Source organism: Anas acuta, chromosome 18 (assembly GCF_963932015.1).
Source record: "Anas acuta chromosome 18, bAnaAcu1.1, whole genome shotgun sequence".
NCBI lineage: Eukaryota > Metazoa > Chordata > Aves > Anseriformes > Anatidae > Anas > Anas acuta.
In genome coordinates this window covers 3447948-3467337 of record NC_088996.1, presented here as the reverse complement: position 1 = coordinate 3467337, position 19390 = coordinate 3447948, and the positions used below count along the sequence as shown (strand labels likewise).

The 19390-nt window shown below is 52.5% G+C and overlaps 1 protein-coding gene and 1 long non-coding RNA gene across 2 annotated transcripts in view; one reads left to right on the top strand and one right to left on the bottom strand.

The window, feature by feature from the left end:
• COX10 (cytochrome c oxidase assembly factor heme A:farnesyltransferase COX10) overlaps positions 1-7609 on the top strand; it is a 100312-nt gene extending 92703 nt beyond the window's left edge. Inside the window, exon 7 of the mRNA XM_068654529.1 lies at positions 5284-7609. Within this exon, the coding sequence (XP_068510630.1) occupies positions 5284-5726 (443 nt within the window). The 3' untranslated portion in view covers positions 5727-7609. The remainder of the gene's footprint in view (positions 1-5283) is intronic.
• Positions 7610-14014: 6405 nt separating this feature from the next.
• Positions 14015-16827, bottom strand: LOC137841546 (uncharacterized). The gene is made up of 2 exons (XR_011088651.1): positions 16781-16827; positions 14015-16333 (listed from the first exon to the last, which is right to left on the bottom strand). It is a non-coding gene; the product is annotated as an uncharacterized lncRNA (long non-coding RNA).
• Between the last annotated feature and the right edge of the window lie 2563 nt (positions 16828-19390).

Genomic DNA, 19390 nt, shown 5'->3' with positions numbered 1-19390 from the left:
TGCTTCCCTCTAATAAGGCGGGGAGCTACCGAGGTCTGGAAATAATTTGAAAATTCCTTCGCATTATTCAAGGCAGAAGAATTACTAAAATTGTGCTTTAAGCAAAACAGCATTCTTAGGTTGCCAAGGCAGTAAACACCAGCTTTGGGAAATGCAATAAGATTTCAACATCTGTTTTGGAGCTGATATTTTAACCATTCCGTGTTTATTTTAATGCCTGGTTGGCCAGTTCCCAGTCATACATACACAGCACCAAAGAAACGACAGAAGGAGCGAGTCCATTCCTGAACTGATGCTACACATCAGCTCCCCCTTCTTTCTGTTTCTTTTTTTGTTGGTTTATTGTCCTGGTTAAGTATCTGGCTGTTTGTCCTGCCCAGAGCTTGCAAGCGATAGCAGAGGTTTGCAGGTCCCTGGGTGAGAACAGAAAGCACCGTGCGTGCCCTAAAGAGCAGCGGGAAGGACAAGAGGACAGAATAAGCTGCTCGTCTGGGTGTTTTCAGGAACACGGTGTCGACACAGCAGCGGCCCTGCAGATAACCTTGGGCACGTTTGCCCCAGCGTGTGCAGGCAGCGCCGCGCTGGCAGGACTCCAGCCCGAGGCGCCGAGCTTGTGCCCGGGGCTCCAGCCTCCGCCCTCTCTTGCTTCGCTCCTGTTCTGCCCTGGAACAACTCGCCCGCAGAAAGTTTGCGGAGAATTTTGATCACATCGTCCCAAAATCTTGTGCCTTGTTATAAAGTGGGAAACTGAACGAATTCAGCTGTGGGTGAAATCGTCGCGCTGCTCCGCGTGCCGGCTGTACGCTGCAGACAGCGCCGTGACGGTGGGAGGCATCGCCTGCCAGCAGGACCCTGCTCAGACGAGGGCTTCAGAGAGCAGCGTCCTCGGCAGGGGGGTCAGCAGGAGCCAGAGGTTACTTCTGCCCTGCAGGGGTTGAGAGGTTTGCAGCCCTCGGGTTAGTTTATATGAAGGAAACTGTTCAGATCAATGCTTCCAGCAAGATTTCTCTTGGCACTGTTGCTCAGCGGGGAACGTGCCCACCATTTCTTCAGCAGGAGATATTTGGGTTGGAACAGACTCTGGGTCCTTCACAGGGTGTGGGGAGCTTGGGAGACTCTGCTAGGGATTTGGGGGACTGCACTAGGGACCGGAACATCCCCAGCAATGCCAGGGCAGGCAGGACAAGAAGCTGTTGCTGTGTGCTTGCCCTCCTGTTCCCGTGTCAGCCGGTGGCCAGGGCTCACACCCCAAGAGCCATCTCCCATTTATTTCCCTGCTCTTAGCAGAGAGTCAGGGACGGAGCAGGCTCAGGCGCTCCCTAGCTTGGGATTCGGAACATCCTGCAGATGAGGTGTCACCATAAACCGCTTTAAAAGGAATAAAGCACAGAATTTTAATCAACGTTTTGAGGTACTGCAAGGCCTTCTTGACACCAAGAAGAGCAAAACTTCAGAGGTGGAGGCTTCTTGTTCTTGTATTTTGAGAATTAGACTGTCAGCTACTGCAGCTTGAAAGCCCAGCATCACTAGTTGCTCTTGGAAGTCACCTCACTGTTATTTCCAACTCTTACTCAAATTTGTTGAACCTTAAAATGTCTTGCCAAGCAGTTTCCCAATGTCTGTGGAATTTAGTCTCTTGTTTGTTTTAGGAAAGGTGCAATTTATAGAGCTTCAGTATTTTACTAGATAAAAATATATTTACAGAAAGAAATAACCATTTTCCACCTTCTTCAGCTCCCGTTGACATTTTGGCTTTATCTTAGATATTAAAATAAAATAAAAATCTCAGCTTGTTCTTGTTTATTAAAAAGAAGATCTATTATTACTATTTAAGTACTTTTAAAAGAATTTAAGAAAAAAAATAATAGCTTAACCTTAGAATTCATGATGAGTGGTAAAATCTGTTCTTTAACTCTGCGCATGCTATAGGGACATACCTGGTCCTTTGCGAGGCTGGCTTTCCAGATGATTTAAGCTAGTACAAACCAATTAAACAACGGGAACTGAAGTGAAAACACTTTATGGCTATTTTGCACCTAACAGTGAAAGAATACTGGGTCCTGTCTCCCTAAACAGACTCCATTTGGTTTCGGAGATCAAACAGGACTCCTCTGCCAAGTTACGGGGTTTATACGGGGCTGCTTGCAGCTCTCACACTGGGGAAGCAAAGAGTTTGGAGGTGGTGATAAACGGGCTCAACTTGCAGTTATTCAAAATTCGGCCAAAGAGGCAAAAGAGTTTGGGATATCCCTGAGGTCTTGCCATGCATAACCACTTAGGGAGAGCTGGAGATCTTAGGGGTGTTTCGTGCTGGCTGGTGTGTGCTCAGGACTTTCGTGTGCCACGGAGGAGCCAGGGAAACTTGGGGATGGAAAGTCTGGATAAAAATCCAGAGCTCCACATGTATCTGCTGTGAACAGCCTCGCCTGGTCTTCACTTAATTATAAGCTCTGTGGAGAAAAAGGAGATTTGCTTTGATTAAACCGAGTTCCCAAATTGTTGGGAACTGCTCGGAAGAAACAGCAGACTGCAGGGTTTTGAACCAGGTAATTCTCCAGAGTCAGTCTCACTACAGTATTGCTTAAAAACACGACTGACCTAATTATGACACAGTTAACATGCATCTAGTAATTACTGAGTATTACCGTGTCTGCTCTGGGCTTGACAGGTCTCCTGCTTGGGGCTTATTTGTTGCTGAATCGTCCTTCACCGTGTGCTGTGCTTTGCAAGTCGTCGGTCTTGTGTGACACTTGGAAATCTCCGACAGCCTGGCAATCTCCAAAGGAAATTGCAGGATGTCCAAGGCACATGGGAAACTAACAAAAAGACCGGGCCAGTTAAAATCTTCATAATGGGCTATTAAATTGTTTTACTGTTCAGCTTCTCTGTAAAATATCAATTATCTCAATGGTTGTAATGTAATCAAAGCAATTAAATTCCAAAGGCTTGCATGTAAAAACCAGAGCTTTGTAAATGGGAGCCCAGCCCCAAGTAGTCGGGTTGCCCTGTTTGTGTTTCAAAGTTTCTCCAGATGACTATTTTTTTAATGGTGTTACAGTTTGAGAACCGTAAAAGCGTTCTCTGCTTGAGGTTTAGGGCGTGTTTGGAGCTTGGCTGCAGACGGCGTTTGAAGAACCGAGCAGGGAAGGCGGCCTCGCAGCCCGTGCCGGGTCCGTGGGAAGCGGGGGCAGCCTCTGTGCGAATCCTGGCCCTGGCTCCAGCCCCGCACATTTCCTCTGCCGGTGGGGAACTGCAGCTTGCCGTTCCCAGCACTGCACAAACCGACAGCCTGATGTCCCCGAAGCACCTCGGATGTGAGACTTGACGGGTATTCCCATCCCAGTTTTATCACGTTCAGGATCTTGCCTCTGGTGATATGTTTTACAAGAGCAGGAAAAAGCTAAAGAATGATATATTGCAGGAATATTTTCCCCGTGATTTCTCCTGGTGTAGGGTGAAACTGAGGTGCTCCTCGAGGAAGTTTTATTTCAGTTTATTTGAGTGAAGCCTATGCCGTTGGGTTTCAGCAGAACTGACCCAAATCCTGTCTTGTTAGGGTCAACATCGCTGTTGCTGGCACTGGCCATGAAATTAATGGTGACTTTGGGGTGCACCATTTGAACCATCTTATGAAGTTCTGATTTAGAGGAGGCACTAAGCATCTGTCCCCTGGGAGTAAGGTTTTGGGAGGATCAGATGGCAGGATCTGCAAGTGTTTTTGGTCATAGGTCAGGAAATCACCTGAATTCGTATCAGGCAGTGTTGTTCTGAAAGCTGCATGCTCACTACATCTCTGTCTCCGTGCTTAAGGTAATCAACTTTCAGAAGCTTGCACTAACCTGGCGGAGATGTTGGTTACTCAGTTTAAAAAGGGACAAACCAGGTCTTCTACACCACTGCTGTGTCTTGCAGGCAACTGGAAACCTGCAAGAGGTCTAATGGTGATGTTGGTAGTCGGGCGGTGGTTGGACCAGGTGATCTTGAAGGTCTTTTCCAACCTTACTGATTCTAGGATTCCGTTCCTTCACTTGTAGGGCAAAAAAAAAACAAACCAAACAAAAACAAAAACAAAACTTCCAAATCAAATTACTCTTATCATTTTTTGCACGGCAACACCACTGCATGGCGTGCTGCTTAAGACAAGAGCTGGATGTGCCCAGCCCCAAGGAACATGCAGCCAAAACAGTCGGAGAGAGGACAAACCTCAGAGCAGTGCCATTTCTGTGGACTCATTAAGCAAGTGATAGATTTGCAGCTCCAGGTGAGAAGTAGTTTCCATAGAGGATGAACTTGTGGAAGCAGGAAGATGCAAAGAAAGTGTTAATGCTGGAACAGAGTGCTTGGGAGCTGGGGAGATGGGAGGAAAATCCAGGAATGCTCATAATGTGCAACAGCCTTGGGGCATTTTGGTGTCTTCAGTCAAAACTTGTGATCAGAGTTTAGTCTGAGGGCCTCCTTGAAGCTCACTGAAATCAGCATAAGCGCCTTCTGCCTTGATAAGACCAGTATCACGTCCTGGGGATAGCTGGAACAGTGCTGAAAACGCTGTGTGCTCATAGCTGCTTTTGCAACGTAAAAGTGGCTGGTCGGTGTGAGCTGCTACTTGCTGAGGTTATTTGCACGGTACCAGAGCTGCTCTGGAGCCCGGTTCTCCACCTGCTGTCACCTCGTTAGCCACTTGTGCCAGTTCTGCTGCCCCTGGGGTCCGTGGTCGAAGCACGGCCCTGCTGTGTGCACTCTCCTCCTGTTGTGCAGCGGACAAACAGGCTCTGAGGGTGCTGGCCCAGCTCTCTGGAGGAGGTGAGCTTCTCCTCTTCTGCTCCCATCGAGCAGGGCCCCCGTTTTCGGGCAGCAGCACAGCCGTGAGGCAGCCTCAGCCCCTGGGCTTCCTCTGGATGCACCAACTTGGGAACAGGAGTGGGAATGAGAGGCCATTAAGGAAACCAGCCTCGTGGTCTCTTGCCCCCCTTTGCTTCATCGACCTTCTGAGGCAGAGAATGGGTCGGTGCAGAGATGATTAGCGGTGGCTCATTGGGAAGAAGCAACTTGTTGAACTGATTTGCAAATTAAGAGTGGCAAAAGCAGAAGAACCACCAAGCATGACCTGTTGTAAGTGCTGTTAAAAGCAGAGCATGCCTCGTTCTGCAGGGAGCATGGAGCAGGTTTGTAGCACTGACTTTTTGCAAAAACAAGCCCTGTATCTGCTGAGGTCTTCCTGCAGCACTTGTGGTGGCCCAGCTGGGCCCTCTAACGCCCGTTTTCCTTCTCTCTGTCCCACTGCAGGTGCGTTACTGCTGGGAGGAATCCTCTACTCCTGGCAGTTCCCTCATTTCAACGCCCTGAGCTGGGGGCTGCGGGAAGATTACTCCCGAGGAGGTTACTGTATGATGTCCGTGACCCACCCGGCGCTGTGCAGGCGGGTGGCTCTGCGGCACTGCGTGGCCTTAATCGGACTCTCCACGGTGGCTCCCGTCCTCGACATCACCACGTGGACTTTCCCCATCATTTCACTCCCCATTAACCTCTACATCTCCTACCTCGGCTTTCGGTTCTACAGGGATGCAGACCGCAGCAGCTCCAGGAAGCTCTTCTTCTGCAGTCTGTGGCATTTGCCAATGCTGCTGCTCGTCATGTTCTCCTGCAAGAAGTCTTTGCTGGAGAAGGAAGAAAAAGGCGATCTGCACGGTGGAAGTCCCGGGAGGGCTATGGAAATGAGATTGCCTTAAATGTCAATGATTTGTCATCCTCATGACACATCAGGTAGTGTATTTTAGTAGTTACAAGGGGGAAACCTGTGGGATTTGTTTGAAGAAGAATCATTTGTGCCTGGTGACCACTTCATGCGATGATTTTCTATTTTCTTCTCAAAGGGAATAGACAGGAGAGCTTTGAGCATTCACGGGCCGCAGGCCCATTCATTCACTCACCACAGATTAAAATTTTGCCTGTGTCAGAAGCACACACTTTCGGATGCCCTTCCACGGCCTTTGTGAGTCTTGATCTCTCACCTCGTGGATGGGTCTTCGCTTAGCAAGTCACAAGCGCACACTCACTGACCGCCAGCACTGGCAGCCTTGGCGAAGAAGTCAGGAAGCGACAAATGAATGATTTATCACCCCTGCCCCAAGCATCCTTTCCAAATTAAGCTTTAAGGCTCATGATGGGCTGGGTGAGCTTGTATCGTCTCGGTCTATGCCGTCCCTGCTCTGTTATTACACAGAAACCTTCCGTTTCTGAGCCTTTTTCCTATCAGTTACTTCTCCCAAGATTTTCCATGCACCCTAGGATATTTGTAGCTTTCACCTAGCTTTCACAATGCTTTCACGATGCTAAACGAGTTAAGAAAACTGTCTTTCAGCACACTACACATCAGCATTTAAACAACCTCCAGATGAGCAGCTATTCCGTAGCATATACTTGAACACACTCTTAGCCATTTTCCTACTACATCCATCACGGTGAATTTCCAGCTCCCATGTGGTTTTACATCATTAAGGTTTGAGCCCTGTGTGCCAGATCTTCAGCGGGTAAAAACTGCCATTGCAAGCTTTGAAAAGGTGTGGGAGGAGGGGAGCAGATCTCAGTCTGGTAGCTGTAAGGCGTTTCTGTGCTGATGTGTCCTGTGCCAGCCCGTTCAGTCCCAGTGTCCTTGAAAGAGCTCTGGACTTGCATCAAGAATTCGAACGGTATCTGGTGGCCCACCACTGTGGATCAGAGAGAAGGTCTCTCTTGGGGTTTGTCATCAGTAAGAAAACACATTTTATAGGAAAAAAAAAATGTTTAGGATTTTTTTCTAATATTGTACCGTTCAAATTGCTGATGCAGCCAGTGTCTCTCAAAAGAACGGTTGGGGATAGTCCTGTTAGGAAAATGCATTGTTTTTGTTAAGTGATGCGATGGAATGTGTCCCTAGGCACGGTGCAACGTGGCTGTGATGCCAGTCCGGGGCTGTGGCTCACCCTCAGCATACCTGGGGCTGGCTGCAAGCAGCTGGGGTGCTTCCAAACACGCCGGCATCCCGTGTAGACAAAGGCCGTGCTCCAGTTTATTGTGGTAGTTAATGCCTGTTATGACTTGATGCGTTTCCATGCCAAGATTTCTTTCCCATGTGGGGAGAACTGGGCAGCACAGTTGTACATCGACCCAGAGATGCAGCAATATCTGAAACGGGAGACAGTTCCCTAACCTGATCCTGAAGAAAGCCCTTCAAGAGACGTCACAAATCTGCCACCCTGTGTGTATCAAGCTGCCATAAAATCTTCCCCGGCGGCTTTAATGCTCCAAGCTCAACTTCTGGTCTCAGTTACGCCGGTGTAAATCAGGAGTGACACCGGTAACCTCTGTGCTGCTGGCGGAGGTGCTCCGCAGGAGCAGAGCCACCTGTTTTACATGGCTCTTAAATAATCGGTTGCAAGATTTCCCGGCTCTCTCAAGTGATTGCAGATGACAGGATTGAGTTCCCAGTTTCTGGGCATCTCCATCATTCTCAAGTTACCGGGGGGAACGCTTCGTGCAAGTATCTGGAAACTGTACAACTGTACAACTTCTTAATTTGTTTTAAAAGTGCATTCAGTCTTCTCGGCAATAAAGTGCATACTGTACAAAAAGAGAGGAGTGCTCGGAAGCTGTTTTTAAACAACTGATGTGTAATTGAAACTCTGGTACTGCTCGGTTAATTGCGAAGTTATTTGATGATAGTTTTGTGGCATCTCTCCCAGCACCAGTATTCTTCTTGATCTTTGCAAGAGCAAGGATGGTTTGCAAAATACTGGGTTATTGTGCAAAAAGCACACTGCAATAGGTTGCATGTGAATGGAAAGAGTTTGAGCAAAACCAAAGAATTTGGTGAACCTTTAGCTGGGAGAGGAACCTGAAAATAGCAAATGGCTCACAAAAAATGCAGGATTGGCTCCCAGAGGCAGAAAGCAGTGCTGAAACAGGAGGGTTGTGGTTTTCTCCTAAGTCATGATTGAGCTCAGCCTCAGGATGGCCTGCAAGTACGGGTGCTGTCCTGACAGTCGATTTTGATTAAAGGACCTGAGGACATGCCTGCGGTTCAGTTTTGAAGAGTGGACATCTTCATTTCTTGGGCCAGAATGTGTAACATTCACAGGTTTTCAGTCCAGACGGGAGCTTTGTAATCATCACTGAGTGTCTGCAAAATGCAGGTCACGAAATTGCACCACCATCTCCGCGCCTGGTCAGTCTGGCCTGAAGAGAGAGCATCTTTCTGGAACGCGTGGATCCTGAATTTACAGGTAAGAAATGCCATGTATTTATTTATTTATTGGTGGGAGGAAAAAAACTGCCTTTTTTCAGCCAGGAGGTGTTCTGTGCCATGCCGTAAAATGGCCACGCATCAGGTATGGATGAAGACATTCAACCGCCTACAGGAATTTTTGCTGTTGCTCACACTGTGAAAATGAAAACTGCCAAATGGAAACCTCGGGTACGTACAGACAGCGTGGTAGGCGTGTGAGGTGTCCATTTCAGCATTCGGGGTGCCGCTGTGGGAATGAGACAGGTTTTAAAACTGCCTGGCCACATCCCAAAGTGTTTGTGATCGCTGTGACCCTGCATCCAGGATTAACACAGCTCTCCCTGCTCCAGCACCGCTGATGTTAGTGCCTAAATGCTGCAAGGAAAGAGCAGGTGAGGGGCATGCTGGTGACTTGCTGTGATTGTAAATGCCGGGGGCTAAAGTTGGGCTTCCTCCATCTCTGTCCCAGACCCTGCAAGCACTGGGTTGCTTTGCACAGCTCCACAGATCCAAAGCGATGGTTTCTACACAGAACTGCAATGCTGTTTTGTTATCCTGTGTACAGGACTTGAGCATGGGTTCTTTGGCATCCCGTTATCCTGGTTACTTGGGGTCTCCATGTGGTTTGGCCCTCCTGGGGCAGACTGCTTTGTGTGGAAGGAAGAAAGCAGCAGCGCTGTGCTGTTTCCCTCCAGCCCCGGGCTCTGCTGGTGCCGAGGTGGTCCCTTCTGGGGCTTGCTGTTACGGCATTCTGCAAAGGAAATCCTTCGCTGGCAGCATTGCACCTCCTGAAGCCTCTGCTGAGGCTGACGGAGGAATCTGGGCCAGTGAGTGGAGAAGACGAAGCTTGTTTTAGTCTATGTGAACTTTAAACCTTTTGTGTGCCTCCAAGTCTGGTTTTGTGGATAAAACAGTAGCCCTAAGGCTCCGGGGATCTTCATTCTTTCCAGATTTCTGCCGAGGAAATGCAGTCCATCTGTAGAGTAGGGATGATAATATTTAGCCTGGCTGGACGAGGGAACAGCTCGATAGCCCAAGTTTTGTCAGCCCCTTGCCCATTGTTCTTCACGGGCCTTGAAGGAGAGTGCTGGCATCTGAGCGGCACTGCGGAGAGCTGCCTCGTGCGTCCCCCTGCGCTCCTGCTCCTTGCTCTGACCTTCAGCAGATTGCTTAACCTCGGTACAATGCTTGCCAGGCAGGAGGACTTGGGAAACCCAGCTCCGTGATCTCAGACTGCCCCGAGCTCCAGCGCTCGCCAGGAGCCAGGGCTGCTGCAGGAATCCAGGCAGCGCCTGCGGCACCTCGGCGTGACAGGCGGCCCCGAAAGCGAGCGGTCGGTGGGGGTCCCTGCTTTGTTCCAGCGCGAGGGAGGAAACCCAACCCCTGTGCACACAGCTCCCTCCCTTCTGCTCTCCCCACATGTTTTTCTCTCGCTTCCTGTATCAGTCTCCGATATAATCTGCCCCAGCAGAGCAGCACATTCACACTCCCCTGGCTCCAGCAGCGTTTCTCACTCAGCCCGGCCGCGGCGTTTCAGGGCTTACACAAAACACACACGGTCTTTTCAGCTCCGGCGGTCCCATGAGGATGGGATGGAAACAGAGGGATACTATTAGAAATCATGATGGTTACAGATAGAAAGCATGTTATCCAGGTTGCTCTCCAGAGGTGGTTAGATATCCCCCCTTAGAAACGCTGTCTACGGGAGGCTTTGCTTTTAGAACAGAAATAGCAGCGCTGTTTTCCTACCAGGCAGCCCGGTTGGTGGTGGTAACACTAGCAGCCCCGTGGCAGGCGTTTCTGGTCCTGGTATTTCTTAACCATGGGAAGAGCCGGCCCTGGAGGGGGCTCAGGGCTCGGCGTGTCACCCGTGCTGCCCGCGTGGCCGTGGCTCAGCCTCGTGGGGCTGCTTCCCCTTCTGCTCACTGCCTGTGGGGAGCATCCGTCTGCAGGGCAGGGCTGCTGCCCCACAGCTGCATCCCCATCGTGCCAAAGAGAACGGCTTTTAGGGCTGTGACAGTTCAGCAAGCTCGGGAGCTGCCCTCCAAACCTTGTCAGCCCGATGGGAAGGATTTTTTGGAAGCGAGACGATCGCTGTGCCCTGCTGGGGCTCGCTTTGGTCGGGCTTGCCCCGGCCCGAACAGCAGGAGGTGGTCGGAGCTCCATGTGTGCAGTGCATCTCCCCTCGGCTTTGCCTCGTTCGCTTTCCGCCACCTCTGGTGTTCCGCCGCCAGCGTTAACTGTGCTGCAGATTTTCCAGCCGAGGTCAGTGCCTTGGGCTGGTTTTGAGTTTCCAGTGTTTCAAAAGGCGCAATTTGACTGTTTCGCAGGACGGGGCTGGCAAAAGGAGCTGGTTTCCCACAATGCGGAGATGTTTTTCCTTCTGCTCCTACCCAGCTCTGGCACCTCCAGGCCTTGGAAGGAGAACTGACGCCTTGGCAGCGGGCTCTGCGGGCTCAGGTCGGTGCGTCCAACCTCTCCGTGATGATCCTGCGTGTTCCCTGAGCCTCTGCGAGGTTTTTGTTTGCAAACGCTTGTTTGAGCACTGCTGCTGATGGCTCCAAAGGGATGCAGCCGGTGCTCAGAGCGTGGCAGGCAAGGAGCCAGCCAGGGAGCTGGTGGGGAGCTGCTGCCACGGTCCTTCTGCTTTAGTGAAGCCCAGGGGCTAAAAAGGGATGCCCGGAGAGGGAGAAGAGAAGGCACCGGGGAGACCTTGTAGCATCTTTTCAGTACTTGAGCTTATAGAAAAGCTGGAGAGCAGCGGGCAGATAGCAAAAGGACATGGGGGGGTGATTTAAAAGTAAAAAAAGGGGAGATTTAGATCAGATGTTCAAAGGAAATTCTGTGCTCAGAGGTCAGTGAGACCCTGGCACAGGCTGCCCGAGGAGCTGGGGGTGCCCCATCCCTGGCAATCCCTTCCAGCCCAAACCTTTCCATGATCCTGTGATTAAGTGAGGCAGTGCAACACCCAGGGGTGTCTCGGTGGGTCTCAGAAGCGTGCAGCCCCGCAGAGCACCAGGGCAGCCCGGGGAATCGTTTTGTCCCCCTGGTTTTGCTGCACTTCACGCGGTGCTGCCCAAGGCGCGTGGCAAGGTCTGTCCTGGTCACCGCTCACCTCTTCAGCACCTTCTGCTGTGAGTGGCTCTCCTTGGATATCTATTTTTCATGAATTCTGTACTACAAAATACACCGTTCATACCAGTACAAACTGCAGCTGTAGCCAGTTGGTCTTTTCTTTAAACACAAACCTGAGGGAATTGCCCTGAGAGGCTGAAAACAAAGCCTCTCCCTGCCTGCCTGGACTGGGACCCTACTGAGCTGCCCATCGTCCTCCTCCAAAAAGGGGATGGGGAAAATGGGAGCCCCTGGGTCAGGGAAGAGATAGAGACCAGAGCGTGGTGCCTGGAGGGGGGGATGGACCCTGCAGGAGCCGGGCAGGGGGGGCTTTGCCATGGGTCGTCCTCTGCTGGGGGGTACCTGGTTGCCGGGATGGAGCCCAGCACACGGCGGTGGGAGCTCGTTCAGCAAGACGTGGCTGGCAGGGGGACTCGGCTTTTGTTTTCCGAGCAGTGAAAAAGATCAAGATTTGCGGTGCTAACAAAGGCTGGGAGATGGTTGGGATTTTTTTGGCTGCGGAGAGAAGGCGCTGTATCAAATTAAACTTGAAACAGAGATGCAAACGAGGTGATTAAGGCATTTCCGCCGTGCTTCCAGGGGAGCTGCTGGACGGCATCCAGACGGGGGAAGGAACAGGCTGAGTTTATCAGCTTCGCTCCGAGGTTCCTACCGGAGCAGCCAAGGGCTTGCTGGTGGACGCGCCACCCGGCAGCAGCGACTCCCAGCCAGCGCAGGGGGAAACTGAGGCAAGCTGGGGGAGGCGAGCTGCCCGTGGCCACACGGTCACCCTGTGGCAGGGGGAGGACCTGAGATGTCTTCTCCCCGGTCTGCAGCTTGCTGCGTGCGTTTGGTTTGTAACCGAGCGGTGGCAGGAGCTGGCGATACATCGGGATTGATCGTGATCAGCCCTCCTGGCTCCATGAGGCCGCTTGCAGACTGCTGGGTGAGCTGGGGAGGCACCCGCTGGGGAAAGCCCGGCTCACCCCGCTGCTAAACCCCTGCCAAAGCCCGGCAGAGCTCAGCCTTGCTGGGTCTGTCCTTAGCGCGGCACCAAAGGGACTCCAGCGGAGCCCACAGCTCCGAGCCAAGGAGGCTGCTCCAACGCCAGCAGCCCTTCACCTGCTGTAATGGGGGCTGCACGAAGGCCACGCTGGACGGATGGACAGATGGACAAATGGACAGATGGACAGATGGACAGACAGGCAGAGGGACAGGCAATGATCAGCTGCTCGCTGGGATGCACAGGCTGCGCCTCGCCTGGCCGCGGTGGCACTGAACTCCCTCTGTTGACTTATCCTGAAGTTGCACCCCGCAATCCAGTCGTGTCCCTGTCTCTGGTAATAAATAGCGCCGTCGGTTAATGGCTTTAGCCCTTACTAAACCACAGACTGGACCGATTATTGCTGCTTTTGTAGCCTGCACAGAGCTGGGTTTATTTATAATTGCACCCTGCTGGTGTGCTCATAATGATTTTCCCTGCTGCATCCCATGCGGTCCGGTGCTACAAAGCCAGATTTTCGTAGTAGCTGTTGTTGGTTTTAATCACTTGTTATTTGGATGATATATTAATAGCAGTATCTCTGCGAGGCTTTAAAGTGTTTTCTTTTTCAAAACGTTTACAACAAAAGCTGAGCGTTAGCCCTAATAAAACGTGTGTTTCACTTGGCTCCCTTCGTCAGCGATGAGTCCAATTAAGGGAGCGCTCGGCAGAGTTCATCCCACTGCATCCTGTCCTGCCGCAGCCCCAAAATCCACTCATAAATGCCTGATTAAAAGGTGTTGGAGACTCTGGCAGGAACAGGGGTGCTTGACAGGCCCCACATGGCTGGAGGAGTGTGGATTTGTGCCGGTGTGCCAGCAGGAGAAGCCCGTGCTAATCCCGACCTTACCTTGCAGATGTGCAGTTACACCTTGCCGTTCTCCTGATTCCTTCTTTCACAGCGGGGACTGGCAATGAAGCTGGCAGGTCTGAGGCACTCGGGATGAGAAGCCATGAGCAAAACCAGAAATAACCCCAGAATTGCCCATTCCCTGTCTGAAGCACGGGGAACGCTCTCCCTCCGAGCGGGACAGCTGGCTGCAAGGTGGCAGGAACGGGGCGATGCTCTTTTTTTCAGCCATTCGGGAGGAAAAAAAACACCAAATTTTACCTTTGCTGCGATGAAATGCGGCGTGATTTCACTAGCAGGGGCCGCTGCCGTTAATTGCATTCAGAGGGGGCAGTGAATGGACTCCTCACCCCCTTCAAAAGGCCACGGCGGCATGTCAGCCGCGGTGCGGGTCATTCATGGACACTACAGGAGATGTGAAAACATCTGCTGGGTCCATGCCTGCTCCTTTCAGTACAGTTACTCCCCTTGCTAATAATTGTCTGTGTTCTGTCATCTAGAAAGGGACTTTGTGTGCCTCCCAGGTATTCTAATGCTAATTTGTTTAGTTAAAAAGGAGAAGAGGCTAAACAGATGTGAACCATTTGGTTAGGTTGTAGTTCATTTGTTAGGAAGTGCAAAGGATTCTTGGCAGGATATTAAATATTACCTTGGCTGCTCACAAACACTTCATATTTCAAGAGAGGAAGGGAGGTAGGGACTGCACTCCATAAATCAGCCTTTTCAAAGAGACAGAAAAAGGCAAACATTTGATAAATCTGTGTCATTATACTTAGAGATCAAAGGGGTTTTTACATATGTATTTATGCAACTGGCAACCTAGGAGACAATAATAACAAACATAGATCTCTGACAGCTTTACAAAAATAAAAATTAGCCGCTTCTAATCTGTAATTATCTGTGCGAGGTAGGAGGCTGCGAGCAGCAAAGCTTTAAGTTGCTAATGTTGAGACGATGAGCGAACGTTAAGTCATTAATAAATACATCAGAAAGTGCCATGTGCAAGAGATTGCAAAAACCACCGGGTCGTAGCTGGGCATGCCCACGGCGTGTGCGGACCTGGTTTCCTATACCCAGCCCGAAACAGGCAGGCGGGAGCTGCCGGACCCGATAGTCACCAGGGAAAGGAGTGTTCCTGATGTGCTAATTGCCTTTATGATTTTCCAGCAGATGATCTACCAGGAATCTGCCTGAAGGACCCATGGAGATAGGAAGATTTCCAGCCCTGGTCTCTCCTCTGCTTGCCAGTAAGTTGCAGATACGCATCGGTAGCATCCGTAGCCTGTGTCAACCTGAAGGAGCCCTGCCGTTATTCCCAAATTAGGCTGACTGATTTGGTACAGCCTCATAAATGCAGGAGCCCAAGAGTCAGGTAAGGCAGGGAAGAAACCTGGAGAGAGCCCAGAGGAGGTGTGTGCTCAGCAGGACAAACAGGAGGAGCAGCGGGGGCTGCAGCGGGTGTTTCTGCCAGGACAGAATTTAGCACAGGAACCCAAACATCTGCAGGAGCAGCAAGGGCTGTCGCATCGCTCAGAAACAAGGAGAAATCCAGTTGCATGAAAATAATTGCATAGACAAAGCAATGCAGCCGCAGAAACGAGAGGAGGAGAAGTAGCATTATGTCATCTCGCCTTTCCTTTTGGCCGGTCGCTGGGCTGATTTCCTATTCTCTTGTGCTGTTTTAAAATGACTTCAGCAACTTGGTTTCTGCCTGTTCCCATGGGAAACTTCCACAGTCTATAGATTTCGCTGGTAGGAAACTCTTCTTGACAATCAGGCTATATTTTCCTTTACTCAATTCCATCACATCACTCCTACTTACGCCTCCTTGGAGCACCCTAAACGCTCTTCTCCATTGAAGTCGGTGGAGTTATGCGAGCAGTAAATTTGGCCCGTGGCACTTGGAGAAATAGATATTAAACCCTCGGGGACAAATTAGGGAGGGAGGGGAGGGAGGGCAGCGGGGGAAAGGAAATGGTTTCAGGTTGAGAGAAACAAGATCTCCTCTTACATCTGTACAGTGGTGCTGCCCGCTGCCCGGCTGGAGCACGCCCGGGCCTCCGCGACGAGCTGCTGCGAGAGGCGGCGACGTCCTCGGGGTGTCCCCGGGCACTGATGTGGCTCTGAAGCCACATCTGGGAGCTCGGGGGCAGCCTGTGGCACTGGGGTAAAAGCCCTGGCACCCCCCTGGGGTGGGCACTGGCTGCTCTGCCAGCAGTCCTGGCCCAGGTAGCGCTCAGGGCAAGCTGTGCCCCCTGGGTTGGTACTAAAGCGCGTGTTTTTCAGGAGAAAAATGCCCTCAGCTCTCTCCCCTGGCTGTCACCTCACTGCTGTGACATCAGAACGAGCGCAGCAGATGTGGGCAGTGAGGGAGCTGCCGGGGTACAGAGGACACACGCCGGGTGTCCCAGTTCTCCTCCTCTGGCCCCAAAATCACAGCGGTGCACCAGACCGCAGCACACCCTGCAGAGGGCACACGTGGCAGAGAGGAAGAGAGGACAGCACCGAGGGCTGCTCAGTGAGGAAGAAATGGGGTAAACGCCTGCAGGAGCTCTCTTCCCTGGAACCCCACACAGGGGCAAGGGCTGGGGAAATGGCCCGGTGACTTAGGGACATCTCAGCGTGCTGTGAAAGGCCAACAAAAAAAAAACATCATAGACGGCTACGTGTGGATGTGAAAGGGCAGTGGTAGCAAGCAGAAGCTGCAGACCAAAGCCCAACCTCTCATATTTCTGTACAGTCCCCAGGAGGAGGTGCTTGGGGCTGGCCACCTCCTCTCTGGCCAGGTCACTGCATGTCACAGCAATCCTGGGCTGCTTGCTCCAAATACTCAATTCCCCACGAACACACACCTGATTACCGTCACCAAATGGCGATGACTGTTCTCAGACAAAACAGTGAGGTGCTTCAGACCACATCAGGAAAGCTGCGCCCTGTCTGGAGTGGGACCAGGAGCACTCTGCCTTGATTTCGGGTCCCTGCTCCCATTTCTCTCCCCCGGCAGGACCAGCTGCTCCTGCACAGCTTTAAGGGCTGTGCGCGCCCTGCTGTGAACATAAAAGTCTTCCTAGTTCAGAAAAAAAGAGAGAGGACACCTAGCATTGCAGAACGGCCTTTTCAGTGGCAGAAAAAAACATCTCTTGCCAAAAGGACACACGGATTTTCTATCTGGGGAAAGGCAAAGCAAGAAGAAGCTCGGCATTAGGGGCTGAGCAGTGATCTGCTACTGCCGTGATCCAAGGGCAGAGGCACGGAGCAAACCCAGCCTGGCATTTCTCCTTGTGCCCATTCCTTCCTGATGCAGCCCTGGTTGCTCTCACCAGCAGGGCAGGAGCCCCGTGCTCCAGCCCAGCTGCTGCAGGTGGCACACGGACAAACTGCAGGAGCCAGGGGCAGGCACTGGAGCCCTGCTGGAGCCCAGCTGCGGGTGGGTCTGGCCGGAGCCCCCGCTGGTTCCCCGCCTGCCCCTGCTCCATGGGCAGCCCAGCAGCCTCTGCTCTTTCTGATACCTTACCTGTTTGGCAGTCCTAGGAAGAAAACTGAAGGCCAACTGCAGAAGATACAATTACAGTAAAACCTATCTTGGGGCTATTTTGCTTAAAAAGCCAATCCAGCTTTTACAAGCTACAGCTGACATATATTAAGAGCTTAAACCAAACTTTCTGTGACATTTGTTGATGTTAGCCTGGCTGGTGCTGGTAGACGTAAGGAACAGGAAGAATTGCTCCATCCGAAGGGTTTTCCTCTTTCCCTTGGCTGTAGGGAGCAACCTGTGCGTGGAAGCAGCAGGCTCTGGGGCTGTGGGAAGCACTGGGCAGAGAGGACAGCGGCCGGGTCCAGCAGAGCCAGCCTGTGCCACCTGCCGGCACATTGCTGCCCGCGGCTGGGGCTCAGCCCTGGACATCTCCTGTTTAATTCTGTTCCCAATTACCCAGCTGGCAGAGCTTTGCCAGCATGCAGAGGAACTAGAAAACAATTCCTCCTGCGCCTGCCTCTCATCACTGCTTGCTTCACGGCACCCTCCATACCCCAGCCAGCTCAGCAACGCTGTCTATTTTAGCTCAGAGCAGAGGAGTGCTTTGAGATGCCTCGCAGTTTGGCTCTGGAGCTGCAGCATAGATCTCCCTGTGTGCTCCCAACGCCTGCTTCGCACACACCTGGTCCCGGGCAGGATGGTTCCCCGGCACTGCTCCTGGCTGGCTTTGGGTGGCCCAAGCTCTGCTGGTAGCTCTCTGGGTAACTCCTGGAGAAGTCACACACTTCTCAGGACCTTATTTCCCCTCTTCGATCTGTCTGGTTTAATTAGTCCGTAACTCTTTGTAGCGGGGGTAATTTTACTAGATGGTATAGCACAAAACCCAGCGTGATCAGAACCACCAGCTCTTGCACGGGGCTCTTCATGAACTGGTGGAAAGCTGAAACATGAAGGAGCAAAGCTGATACATGAAGGAATCGGCATCACGCTGTCACTTCTGACACACAAGATGAAGGCCCGTGGTGGGTAAAAGATTTGCCTGTTGTTCTGCAACAGTTTGGTGCCAAACATTAAAAAAGGCAGAGGTTTCAGCAAAGCTTTGCTGTTCCCTCAGAGCAACAGAGCTCTGAAATCAGGCTCATTCGGTACGGTATTTTCTGCGTCTTTAGTAACAACGTGGTAGAAAAGCTGCACTGAACGTGCACTGAAGCTGCCAGGCTGTGTGCGTGTTGGATGAGCGTCACACTGGGCACGTCTGTGGTGTGTGCAAAGCTCCCGCAGGCTTTTTGGAAAATACCAGCGTGACCTGGTCCTGGAGCGGAGGCTCCCAGCGCTGCCGCAGTCAGCTCTGCCAGATGCCCAAATTCTGCTTTTGCAGGCTGCTGCCTGACCTCTGCAGCTCCCGGCACACGGGCGGTGAGCAACCTCACAGGGGGGTTGTGGAGAGGCAGGGACTTCGTGAAACACAGAGCCACGGGAGGGTGGCTCATCAAAAAGCCACAGAAGAGGCATATCTGTGGGAAACGATCACTGCAAAAACACATCCTTCTGCAGAAACACCACTTTGTTTCTCACACATCCGAGTGCTTTGGTTGAGGAGGAGAAGGAGGAGGCAATGGCAGAGATGTCCCCAGTGTCACCCTGTGCCATCAGTGCCCAAGCCCCAGCTGGGAAATCCCTGTGGCAGTGAGCACAGGGGAGTGAGGGACATGGGGACGTGATTAGTGAGGGACTTGGTAGGTGGTTGGACGTGATCCTGAAGGTCTTTCCCAGCCTGGATGGTCCTGGGTCCCCGTGAATCCCAGCCTGGCCGAGGGCCTGCAGGAGGGCTGCAGCCGGAGCCGTGCCGAACCGGGGGCAGTGCGGATTGACAGCCATAATCCCAAACCGCATCATCCTGTCCTACGGCTCTCCTGTGTGTCTGTACAGTAGGGAGACCTCTGAACCCGCGTCTTTCCTCTAGCAATTCAACTTACAATTTTGTCATTACATCTTGTTTAGGGATAAAGGTTAACATTCTTGTGTGAAGGCCCCGGGGGGCAGCCCAGGCTGCTGGGGCCAGGCTGCTCCCCACGGGGGTCGGGGGCACACTGGGACGGGGAGAAATCTCACGCCCTGGGATCCCAGCTGTGGGTTGGGGCCTGAAATCCCCTCAAATCTCCCATTTTTTGTGGTTTTACAGCAGGAGGCGAGGCGCAGACCCCATGGACACAGTCCCCGAGGAACCCCCCCGCGGTGCTGTTTCGGGGGTGGGTGCCGGCAGCCGGGGCAGGGCGGGTGCCGCTTCCCCACCCCACAGCAGGGCTCGGGGGGCTCCGAAATTTGGGGTCTGCGGGGACACAGCGGGGGGAACAGCGCTCAGCAGGCGGAGGAGCCCCGGCTGCAGGGCTGGAGGTGTGGCAGAGGCACGGTGCTGACCCCAGCACCCAAAGGGGGTTGGTTTGGGGGACTTGGGAGCTGAGGGCAGCACCCGAGCAGCACGGGCGTGAGGCGTCGCCTGTCGCGACAGCGCGTGGCCGTGTCGCCTGTCGCCCTGCCGCCCGCTCCGTACCGCGGCCGCTCCTGAGGCAGCCCCGGGCGCGGCTCCCCTCAGCGCGCCGCAGCCAATCAGCGCCTCTCCTCCCCCCCGCTCCCTCCCTTCTCCCCGCC